This window comes from Fulmarus glacialis, unplaced genomic scaffold, assembly GCF_000690835.1.
Source record: "Fulmarus glacialis isolate BGI_N327 unplaced genomic scaffold, ASM69083v1 scaffold10335, whole genome shotgun sequence".
NCBI lineage: Eukaryota > Metazoa > Chordata > Aves > Procellariiformes > Procellariidae > Fulmarus > Fulmarus glacialis.
In genome coordinates this window covers 24,656-36,733 of record NW_009212331.1, presented here as the reverse complement: position 1 = coordinate 36,733, position 12,078 = coordinate 24,656, and the positions used below count along the sequence as shown (strand labels likewise).

General features: G+C 37.6%; 1 protein-coding gene across 1 annotated transcript in view; it reads right to left on the bottom strand.

Moving 5' to 3' along the window:
* The window catches only part of MME (membrane metallo-endopeptidase), a 44,907-nt gene that overhangs the window by 10,952 nt on the left and 21,877 nt on the right, over window positions 1-12,078 (bottom strand). The window contains exons 12-16 of the mRNA XM_009577847.1: window positions 9,907-10,035; window positions 8,863-8,961; window positions 6,902-6,982; window positions 5,882-5,985; window positions 3,759-3,817 (exon numbers count right to left, since the gene is read on the bottom strand). Coding sequence (XP_009576142.1) covers window positions 3,759-3,817; window positions 5,882-5,985; window positions 6,902-6,982; window positions 8,863-8,961; window positions 9,907-10,035 — 472 coding nt within the window. The remainder of the gene's footprint in view (window positions 1-3,758; window positions 3,818-5,881; window positions 5,986-6,901; window positions 6,983-8,862; window positions 8,962-9,906; window positions 10,036-12,078) is intronic.

Below are 12,078 nucleotides of genomic sequence, written 5' to 3'. Positions count from 1 at the left end.
GAACGGGCCTCCCTGCCACAGTGGGATACATTTCGAGTAGAGATTTAAAGAAGAGAAAAGTGCAACTCCCTTGGGACCTAAAGGGCAGATTGTACTTCTCGGCTTTGTGGACATCCAAGGCAGGAAAAGGCAAAGTATTTCCCTCAGAATCTGTGCAGCCCTGGACAAAAGAAGAGAACACGTTGCTTTTCTTCTTGAACATGTTTGAGAACAGTAATGCCTCTACCAGGACTGAGTGTGTTGCACAGTATCCCCCCAACAGCCAGAAGTTGGGTCAGTTCAATTTTGCGTCCCTGCCTGTGGGTCAGAGGCAGCTGGCACCTAAAGGAACATATGGTGGGCTACCTTACTAGCAGCAGCTCAGCTGATTTTTTTGAGGTTGAGTGGCTTCCTTATGATCAGTGCTGCTGATGGAACAGTGAAGATCAGACCATATTAAAATGTAATAATAGAGCTCTAAATTTCCTACACATCATGCACAGAACTTCTCTTTAGAGGGATTGTTTTTTTTAAAGCATAATACTAAGCTAATTCAGACATCACTCTAAAGATCAGACTGCTTTAATTATCCTGTGGCATGCCATAGCTAAAGGATGAGGTAAGAATTCATGGCTCACATTAACTGCCAGTCACCGGTTTCAGTCTTCCAAATCATGATTCCTTTTCTACGAATTACTGAACAAAGCTATTTTAAACAAAGCCGCCTGAGAAGATTTTTGTGCTCAATGTTCAATAATGAGCTAAATGCTCACATGCCGAACTGATTGCACTCTCTTGCCATCCTTAACCAAGCAGTGCTGGTCAGTTAAGTCAACACAGTTTTGTCTCTATGAAGTCTATCTTGGATTTCACAATGCTTATTTCACGTTTTACCTTTAGAACCCACTGCAAAGCCAGAACAGTTTGGGTTAACTGGAAAAGTTCATGAACATTGGCAAATACCACCAAAGTTTTGATGAGAACATGAAACCTAAAAATAGGTGAGTATTGTAGCTGCTGAATTCATATGCAAACAGCACTGCACCAGTAGTCCATTTGTAGTGGACTGTATTCTCTTGCCCTGTTTATGACTGCACCAATACAAGAATTTTCTCTACGCCTCCTCATTCTTGCCTGCATGATGTTGAGGCTGACAATGCTGCAGTCCCACTGTACCCAAAACTGTAATTCTAAAAGTGCAAGCTATTGCAAAGACACAGGCGACTAGCAGGAGAAGTCAGGATCATATTTGCAGAAGTCTGCTTAACAGATCACCTGACTCAGTAAAATCTGAAAATCTAGGACTGCAGGACTTTTTTTTATCTTCTTCAATTCTGCAGTGGGGACAGAAATAATTAAAAAGGAAAAATCCTTTTGGAAAGCTTGGCTTAGTTTGTTTTCTTCCATTATAAACCTGATGCTATTCCTTTAAACCTGCACTCGCAGAATCAAGACTTAACGTCATCAGGGGTACTAAATGAATATTTTTTTTCACAGAAAACACTGACTGTGAAAATGTTAGTATGCTGTATTAAACGTACCCTGTAAAAACTGGAAGAAAACTGCATCCATTGGGCTTAGTGCAGCTGTGCTTGCAGACTGAACAGCAGGGAATGCCTTTTGCCATGTAATGAAGTATGATACTTGGTCCCAAAATAAAGCTTCCGATTACCTCTGGTGCTACTGGAAGTCCTGCTAGCAGTGGCAGTCTTGCAGATCAGTGACATTATTTTTGACACTAGTATTATAAGAGCCCAGTGGTAGAGAGTACCTGACATTTTTCACCTTGATTTAATAGTTCATTTGATAGAAGAAGTGGGACTATATTGGAAGCCCTTACTGAAGACTGAAAAGAAGTGGTAATTTCATCCCTGGCAATGAAAATAATGTCTCCACCATGTATTTTCTTTGGAAGCCTTCATTAATAAACAAGAAATAACATAGTTTCATTTCTCTGCAGAGCTCTGCAGGACAAGGTTTTTTCATTTTTTAGAGACTTGTTTTCAGGAGTTATACATGGATCATAGTACCTCACTAATGGCTTAGAAAGGACACTGCAATTTATGAAATGTGGATAATAACAGTATTTGCAGAACAGGTATGACAGAAATATTGTGAGGCATAGTCAATGTTGTGAAATGTTTTGTGACTCTTAAAGACTGCACCACTGTGAGGAGAGCTGGTATGGTTCAGAAGATGAGAAGCCTCAGTGCTTCCATGCGGTTCTAATCCAGCTATAATGGATTTTTTTTTTATTTCTTTAAAAGCATTTTAATGCTTTCTCTTCTATTTTAAGTTATTTTTAACCATCGATGGTTTTGGGTAGGCTGGCATTAGAAATATTTATACTCAAAAGCATTATGAAAACTATTTCATTGTACTGAACTTCTCTCTTACTTTTTAAATTTGATTTTTTCCTTGGCTTAATCTACCAGGTTTCCATTTTCATTTTTTCAACACAAAAGAAGCAGAATTAAATGACACATCAGACAGTGAACTTGAAGTCATCTGGCAGACTTCAAATCTGGAGAACAGCAATTAAGGATGCCTCAAAATTCCTTAAACTTTTCTTAAGCCATATCTAAAAGAATGTATGTTAGAACTTTGCATTTAAGACAGCTAACAGTTAAGACTTGCAATTTAAATGGGACTACTTAAAGTAATACTAGTATTGAGCTCTTATACACTGTGGTTCATAATTAGAGCTTGAAGTGCTATAGACAAGATAGCTGGTGAGAGATTTTCTGAGTAAACTTTGTCTTTTGGGAAATGCTGGTTACATTGAGCTCCAAATGTTTTGTTCCAACTGTCATGATTATTTTTACATAGAGAAAGTGGTGACAGAGCCATGTAGGATTTCTGTCTGCTTGGGACTTAGCAGCTCTGGAACAGTGACCATATGCTCCAGAAGCAGTGACCCCATAAGTTCCTGGTCCCATGCAGCATGGGACAGTTGGCTCAGCACAGCTTATTTGAGGCTCATTGCTGGAGTCTGTCTTCTGAGCACTGGATCTTACAGCTGTCTACGGGAAAGTACTGGAGATGAGGAAATAGAAAATGACAATAAGCTGGTTTTTGCACTAATATTCCAGCATTATTTCATCATCGAATGCAGAACATTTGTTGCCTTGATAATACAACATTTGTTTTAGGCTGCTCTCACTCTCTGTAATTACCCTTATGGAAAGCAAAGTGTACTGCTTCATGAGAACAGGTTCGGGGCTCTGTGTTCTGGCCTACTGCGTGATACGTTACAGGATTCTAAGCAGTTCAGTCAATGAACTGGTGTATTCATTAACCAGCAGGATGAAATTCAACATCCTTCCCAAAGCCATACCAAATAAGCTTATACAAAGGAATTGTGAAGGAGCTATAAGAAGTGGAAGCCACGTGTACTCTATGGCAGGAAGTTCCGTGACTTTCTTCTAGTCAGTGTCTCCTTCAGGTGAAAATGCTACTGTAGTCCCTGTTCATCCCTTAAACAAAAAAAGGCTGGGGCCACCAAATGTACTTGGTCATTAAACTTCTAGCCACTCCACACTGCTATTGCTTTCATGGCTGAATCCCAAGCCTCTTCCTTGTTCTGCACAAAGGCAGTTCAAAACATGAGGAGATGAAAACACTATGAATGAAACCTCTGATTTTGCTGCACTGAGGCCCTTCTGCAACCCCCATAATATTAAGATCGTTTCACTTCTTGATTTCAAAAATGCATACATGTATATATAAATAATTTGGCCGTTAAATCTTTATCCAGTTAATAAGTTGGTAAACCTTACCTATCTGATTTCTACTTGCTGAATAAAAAGCATTGACAACAGCAGCTCCACTTATCCACCTAGTAACAACAGAAGAATAATCGTTAGAATTTCAGTTCTTAATGACAGACTTGAGGATTACTGGAACAAACCTAGACATTGAATCACAGAATCACAGAGTAATTGAGGTTGGAAAGTACTTTTGGAGATGACTGTCAAGTCCAATGCCCCAGATAAGAGGCGCTCAGCCTCTTATCACATGTCAGACACTCCAATCCCTTAATCATTTTAGTAGCCCTTTTCCCTTCGTTATTCAAACTGATTAACAACGATACTTAATTTTTGTTTCTATTTCTGCTCATACTGCAGCATTGTACGGGCAAAATTTCCCATATAAAGAAACTGAAACACAGAACCTGAGGTTATAATGGTATCTAAACATTTGGGGATAATGGAACTTTTTTTAAGACTGTTTACTTAAAAGGATTTCTGTGTCACCTATCATTGTCACATATCCAGCTATCTCAAATACCAGTACATTATGAGTATCAGATTAGAGACTACTATAATTTTTTCCTTAACACAATTTCTTGAGGAATGAAGGTACATGCAAACATCATCATGAGCTCTTGTGGCAGAGCCACGGCTTGATTCACAGTCCTGTGGTTTAATTTAAATAATACCTTCTTTCCTTGATGAAGGGTCTCAGCATTACTTTTGGGTCCATCTTAACACATGGGAAATAATGAGTTTTAACTCTTTTTTTTCTAGTTTACAGTTTTACTGGCTTTCATCAGTGCTCACCTAATGAAATTCCTAGAATCACAAGCAGGACTAGTGTTTTGATGTAGGTCATTACTCTACGCGTCTAATAATATTTCAGAAAAGACGTCAGAGAAAATGAGAGAATGGTTCTACAAAATAAAATAGCTGGGCCTTACACAACTGAAGTTGTGTTTCCTGGCTCCGTGCTCTCTGAGTGAAATTAATTTCTGTGATAAATGATCTATTTGATAACTGTATTGCATATGCCAATCATAAGCAATGCAAAGTATTCTAACAGTGGCAGGTTTTGATATTTTTTTTTACTTAAAAAAGAAGTCTGGAACAGCACTATGAAAATGATAAAGTATTAAAAACAAAAACACAGAATCATAGAATAATTTAGGTGAAAAGGACCTTTAGAAGTCATATGGCCCCACATGAAGCTAACTAGATCAGGTTGCTTAGGGGCTTGTTCATTCAAGATTTGAGTATCTCCAAGGATGGAGATACGGAGCTCTCACAACCTCTCTGGCTCTTGTTTGACCACCCACATGGTGAAAAGTTTTTTCTAACATTTAGTCAGAATTTTGCATGTTCCAGCTTGTGTCTCTTCCCACTTGACTTATCACTCTGCATCCCCAAGACAAGTCCAGCTTCTCTGTATCGCCTCCCATTAGGTAGCTGAAGACAGCAATAAGACCTCCTCTTAGTCTTTTCTTTTTCAGACTGTACAAAGCTAGTTCTCGTATCTTCTCAACATGAATCCAGCTCTGCAGCCCTTATTCACATGAACAGTCTTGCCAAGTTAGCATGGCCTATGGTGACCAGAGTAATTTTTCTGATTTGGTTTAAATTAACTTCCAAATGGGTGAGAGCTGAGACAGGAAGAGTAGCCAGTGCAGCTAGGGAATGTGCCGTGTCAGTCTTCTGGTACATCTACAGACTACATTAATATTTTAATTCAGAGCAGGAGTACATTTCTGAAGTAAATTCCGCTCATCCTCATTTAACCATGCTTTCTCTTTTCTCATGCAGTCTCTGAGCAAGAGAAACAAAATTCTCAGGGATGAAATTAATCTTTCAGATGAACTTAATTAAAAAGCTGCTCTGCAGGAGTCCACTTAATCACTCTGGGAGCTAAAGGACCAGACTAGATCTACTCCAGAATACTTAACCTTCTACACCATCTCCCAATTTCTTTGTCCTACTTGCTAATGTAGGTCCAACCTTTGAGAAACAAGCAATGCCTTCTTACCTGCCATCTCCATGGAGGAAAAAGTGCAGAATGAAGGTCATTAAATCATCACCGATTACCCTCCAAGTACCCCCTCCTGTGGGAACTGGATGAAAGACTATACATCGTATTTTAAAATACTTACTCCTCTTTGTCCACCTTTTCTCTAAGCTTTTTCAGCCTTTTCTTCTGGGTAAATACTAAATTTTGAATAATGTTTTCAAAGTATTCTTCTTCTTTGTAGTCCAACTAAAAAGAAAGAGGGAAAAGTACTTAGTGGTGGTTACTGATTTGCAGTAAAAGACACACGGATCTGGAAAATCTAGTCTTAAGCATTTTGAAGAGTATTTTTTGATCTACAATGAGAACTTGGTTTGCAGTGCTCTGCTACATCACAGAGTTGATATTGTTGCTGGATATATGTTAGCAGCTGTATAATTTTTTCCAGACATCTTTATTCCCTCTTTATATATACGTATTTTGAGTGGAGTTCAGCATTTGTTGGTTTTGACCCTAACTTCTGGGAGTTGCCAGCTTGAAACCAGTAGCCACCTTAGAAAGAACATATGAATAAGGCTCAAATAGTGTTTTGAAAAGCATTTTTTGGTTATATGTCTATATTTTTCAAAATTAAAACTTTGACTTCTAAGACATATTCTGTCTGAACATACATGTATACTAAATACATTAATGGAGTTACTCTTACAAATGAACCTGCAAGGTAAAAGAATGCTGAGGTCACATTTTGCAGTGAAAAAGCTCAGATGTCATTTAAATTACACGGGTCGTCCAATGTCATTCCAATCCATGGATAAATAGGCACTAAGTTATGTGTACGTGCATCCACTTCAACCAGTGTTATGTGAATCCGTAGCAGATTTAGAAATACTGGACTGAACAGCATTGGCTCCATGTTTTATTCTAGCATAATTCCTCTAGAATTTATACATTTCCTTGAAATACCATCAGATACTTATCACCATCTGTACTGGATCAGCTGTACTACACTGGCTTTTAATAAATCCTTATTTACACCTGTGCAACTGAGCATAAGGTTGAGTTATTCTGTGCAGGTGCATATGGTTTGGCTTGGCTATGAAGGCAAATTCACCATTTTTTCTGTTAAGGCTCTTTTCTAATTATACCACCTATTGCGGATACTTACCTCCTGGTACTCACTGTTCAGCTTGTTGTCATCAGTCACGATCTCATCTGGGTAACCAATCCTCTCTCTAATTGCTGTTGCCTAGGGACAAGATAATTTGATATCCATAGCAAATCCAGCCATATTTTTAAATCAGTCGTAAGTTATATAATAAATGCAATATGGAAGCAACTGCAGAAAACCCAGGATGTTAATTATATGTAGGTTTTGTTTATGGTTTTTTATTCATTGAAAGCACTATAAATTTTATGGTTAATTATAACAATGGAAGATTCTACAAAGTATGTTTTCTTCCTTCCTTTCTAAGTAAACTTACAGAAATGTGCACAAGACAGCCAAACATACTTCAACTATGCTTTTGAGTTGAAAGGCTGGTTTAAACAAATAGTAGAAATTCTGAAATATTTGACATATTTTACAGCATGTAAAATAGAAATAAAATTAGTAACTGGATGTTTTTTAATTTCAGTACATTATAGGAAAACACATTTACAAATTTTCAGAAATTTGTAGTTTGACTCAGTTTGGGTCTGTATCCATATTTAACTAACTCCCACATCTACACTGGAGTGAAGTAATTTATTTAAATGTTCCCAAATTTTGACAATGTTTAGTCCTGAACAAAGTTTTTTAACCCAAACCTTACTCAGTTTCTTTTGATAGCCAAGTATTGATTTGTATTTGATGGCAATGTCAGGAGTAATTAAAAAAAAACAAAGAACAAATGATTCTTTAGCAGCTCTTTCTACTATTTCAAAGTAAATATGTCCTAATAAATTTAGCAGTAAAATCACATTATTTATAGAAATAATTTTCTCATGTAGGCTATTCCCGCAAACAAGTGAATGTTATAAGCAACATGTGGAGTGTGTGTGGGTTTTTGATCCTAACTTTTCAGACAGTTTGCATCTCATTTTTCAAATAAATTGCTCGTAACAGTGGAACTATTTCATAGACTACGTACGTATACTGTACAGAATTTATTTAGGATTGTCAGTTTACTACCTGACTTACACTGCCATTCCTGATTTGAAGTTACTGTGTGGTTGTGACTGATCAATGTGTGTAGCTATGGAAATAACACTAAGAATGTACATAAGCACCAGTTCATATAACTGCATCTTTACTGTCTGATCACATCAGAATCAGTATAAGCTCATTGGATGCCGTGACTGTCTTAGCTATCTGTTGCAATCGTAGCTTTTTGCGGACTTTACAGTCTAGAGTTGTTTGATAAACCAGTAATATTTTGATTGTTATTTTAAGTGGTTTTTTCTAAGATTTTCTAACACAAAATTCTGGAGGAAAATGCCAGGTCCTGCTCGGTAACTAATAAACCCGTTATATTTTCCAAGCTTTTTTAAAATTAAATTTTAATAATAAATTATCATTAAAACCACAAAATTGAAGATCTTTTATTATCTCTACAGTATAACAAAATAGAGATGCAATAAATAGCTCTTTCAATTGCTTCACTCCCAGTTCAGAGCTCTCTACAACTGATTTCTGTTACTCCAGACTTACATGAACTGTCTGAAGCTACATCTTCCCTTAAAAGAGAACTCACTGATGATGTCCAGCCTGTGGTTTGACTTTTTGGTTTTGTGCTATTGTTCCTAATAGCTGGTCAAATCACCATAAAGCATTCCTTCTCATTTTCAGTATTACTTTCTTGTAGATACTCATTAGTTCTTTAATCACTGATTTGCCTGGAAGGTCTTAATCTTGTATATAGATTCCTCCTATTTTGTGTGCTTATTTCCACAGAGGCCCCTTCCCATGTAATCTGGATCTGATATAGGAAGTCTGTAAGCTGCTGTGCCTATATAAACACAAATACATGGTGGTTTTGTATAAATAAAATAGTGATAGATGTTACTGCTTATTTTTTTTCAGGAAAAACAATTGAAATACGGATTTTTATAGACATACACATTACCAATATTTAAGATTTAACTTACTTTTTGTTCTGCTTTCTTTTTGGTTTCTGCATCCATCCAGGTAAGTTCATCTAAGGTTTTTATAAAAACATCACGTATATCTGCAATCATTTCCTCAACCTTGGAAAAAACATCAGTATGTTACAAATCCACATAAAATGATCCAATTATTTTTCCACAGTCATAGTTTGTTTATTACAGACTTGTTTTTCCTGCACTAGCTGCTTGAGCGTATGCTGTTTACGGGCCACACTCAAAATCTGGAGCTCAAGTTAAGTAGTACTTTTAACCTGTCCTGTGAGAGAAAAGGGAATGGGCATGAGCTCGCAAGGCAATGCAACTTGGGTTACAAAAAGCCTGTCAGATATCCATTCATTGGATGTTGTGCATCTGATCAAGTTATTTTGTGTATGTCAACCACAAAAAATGGTATCTCTTAATCCTGGATTACAGTAGGAGTGATAGGAGGAAACTAAGGCTTAACTCCAGGTTGATTTTCAGCCATTTTCTGTGTGACTGAAAACAAATAGAAATAACCAATTGTCCCTGTGCCCAATGTTGGCAGGATGTGAACTAGCATCAGTCTCAAAGAACAAGCAGTGACTGTTCATTTCAGTAAATGCTGTTCCTTGCGTGTGTGTATTGGCTTGTGTACGGTCCTTCCACGGTCCGTGTGCCAGTGGTGCTTTAGACTCAAGGCTGGCTCATAGAACAAGTGGAGCAGGCAGATGCCTCTCTTCCTCCAAGTGCACCCATCTCATCTTCATATTTCACACATTACTTCACACTGTGGTCATTTGCTTGGAAAGCAGGCCAGCTCAAGACAAGTAATGCAGAAGTACGTAGGTGCAAAGGAATGACTCTCCTAGCACATACTTTCTTGATACTCCTCAGTGGTACAGTGATTGAGAAGCAAATCTGAAGGTTAGGTTTTTTAGAAAGTGAATCTGCTATATAGAAAAGGTTAATAAAAAGTGTCATCAAAGCTGTGTAAAGACCTGCATGGTAAGTGACAGTTAAATGACGCTTAGATGGAACACAGGCTAAGTTTGCTAAAGGCTTTACCACATGTTTACTGTCTCCAGCAAATGCTTCCTCTACATATAATCGTCCCACTGCATTCTCCATGTTGCCATTGACATAGTTTGCGCAACGCCGCCAAACAGCAGTTTCTGATGTTGTGCCATAAAGTGCCTGTGAAACATAAACATTAGGTAAAATAATGACATCTGGACCCACATAAGGTGAAGCAGAACGGTGACTGACTGGCAGATGTGTGTTTCAGAGGAGCCTAGTTGACCTTAAATACATGCATTTAATTCACATTTGTGTTTATGGCAGTTAGGTGGACTCTCTAATGGGAATATCTGTCACTGGCTGAGGAAATACAGAGAATCATTAGCAATATTCCTTATCCTTCCAAAACACGAAAGGTAGAGAGAAGAAAACTACTCTAAAAGCTAAGAATGGGAGAGGTTAAAGAGGGATACCCTGAACAAAGCTTTCACTTTGGGTGAAAGGGATCTGTATTGCAGTTCCAGCTCTGACAGGGCCATTGTGATTATGCAGCAAATTAATTTCTGCAGTTGTAAGATTGTGTTTTCCACCCAACCTGTAGCTTCTGTCAGAGCTTCCCACCTTCGGGGGCTTGCAAAGTAGAAGCTTGTTTACTCTATGTGATGTTGCTACAAGGTGTGCAAGGATTTTGTCATGTTAATGTATAAATATGTGATAAAGCTGAGTGGGTAATATAATGGTATGACACCTGAATGCAAGGGATATAACAAGACAGTGTCATTATAGGGCAACTCTCTGAAATCATATTCTACAATGAAGAATATGATTTATATTCCATAATGAAGCAGCTCCCCATCTCTTCAGAGGTACAGATCAATGACTTTTGGTGTTAAAAGCTCTGTAACTGCTACACCTTGAACTGAATTACTTGTATTGAAAAGGAAAATGACTAATGTTTCTTTTCACCCTAAAGCATTAGGGACACAGGAATGGTCTTTTGAAAACGTTACCAGTACAACACAGCACAGAGATATCTACTGCAGATCTCCCTGAAGAGCCTGTGATGCTGGAGCTTTTTGTAACTCATTACTGACAAATAGCTGAATAGACTAGAAAATGTCAGTCCTTAATCTGTTTCTTTCTTAGATACTCCCTGCACACATACAGGCTGCATTAGTAGTCATTTGCTTACACAGCAGTGATAAACATTAGCAGTACTGAGCTTAATTAAATTAGAATTTAATCAATTAATTAATTAATTAATTAAATTTAATTCAGAATGACTGTGCAATGAAGATTCTGGTAGATCACTTTGTGCTGCTCAAGCTTATCCTAGTCAATCATAGTTCACTGGTCTCAGCATGACTTGGGTAGAGGGCTGCTTGAGACCATGGTGGACTTGCATCAGACCAGGATTGCCCTTCACAGGAACCCTGAGATAGACTCTTTTTAAGTAAGCCTACTGTCACCAGAGGTGCACGAGAAAAAACAAAGTGGTGCTTTGTTCAGCAACGGAAACTTACCTGCTTATTAGTAAAAATAACATGCAATTAAAATGCATTACTGTACAGTGCTGATGCATCTGAAATTACACCTCTTGATCTCATAGGGCATAAATTCTCAACTACAACATTATAGGGAACGCAGGTTTTTTCTCTTTAAATAAATCTTGGGGAAAAAAGGAAGATACTGATGTGCTTCTTTGGTTTCTTTCCTGAGCATATAGTCCCAGTAGCTGCAAGTATTAAATTATTGTCATGATACTACTCTGCATGCTCTTCCACCCCTGCATCTGGGCTTCTTGACAGTAGATCTGCTGGCAGAGCACACTGGCACTTTCTGTAGCTCATTTTAAGCACTCTGTGTTTAAAGCAAATGGAGTTTTGAATTAATAAATGACCAATTAGCCACACAACCCAGAAAAAAAATGGTATGAGAGATTCGTGGAGTGTCGTAACTGTCCTAACATTTATACTTGAAAGCAAACTTAACAAGACAAATGCTAGTTTATTTCCACTGCATTTAGTGTGAGAAGCTCCACCTATACTATATCATATATTATTAATTAATTAGCAGACAATTTTATGTTTTTATACATAGACTATGGTAAATCTTTTTCTGTTGTTCTTTGACATTTTTCTAAATGAAACTTCCTCAGTGAAATCCTAAGATGTAGTGGGGGATGACTTTAGTTTATAGAGTGCAAAACATAGTATTCCC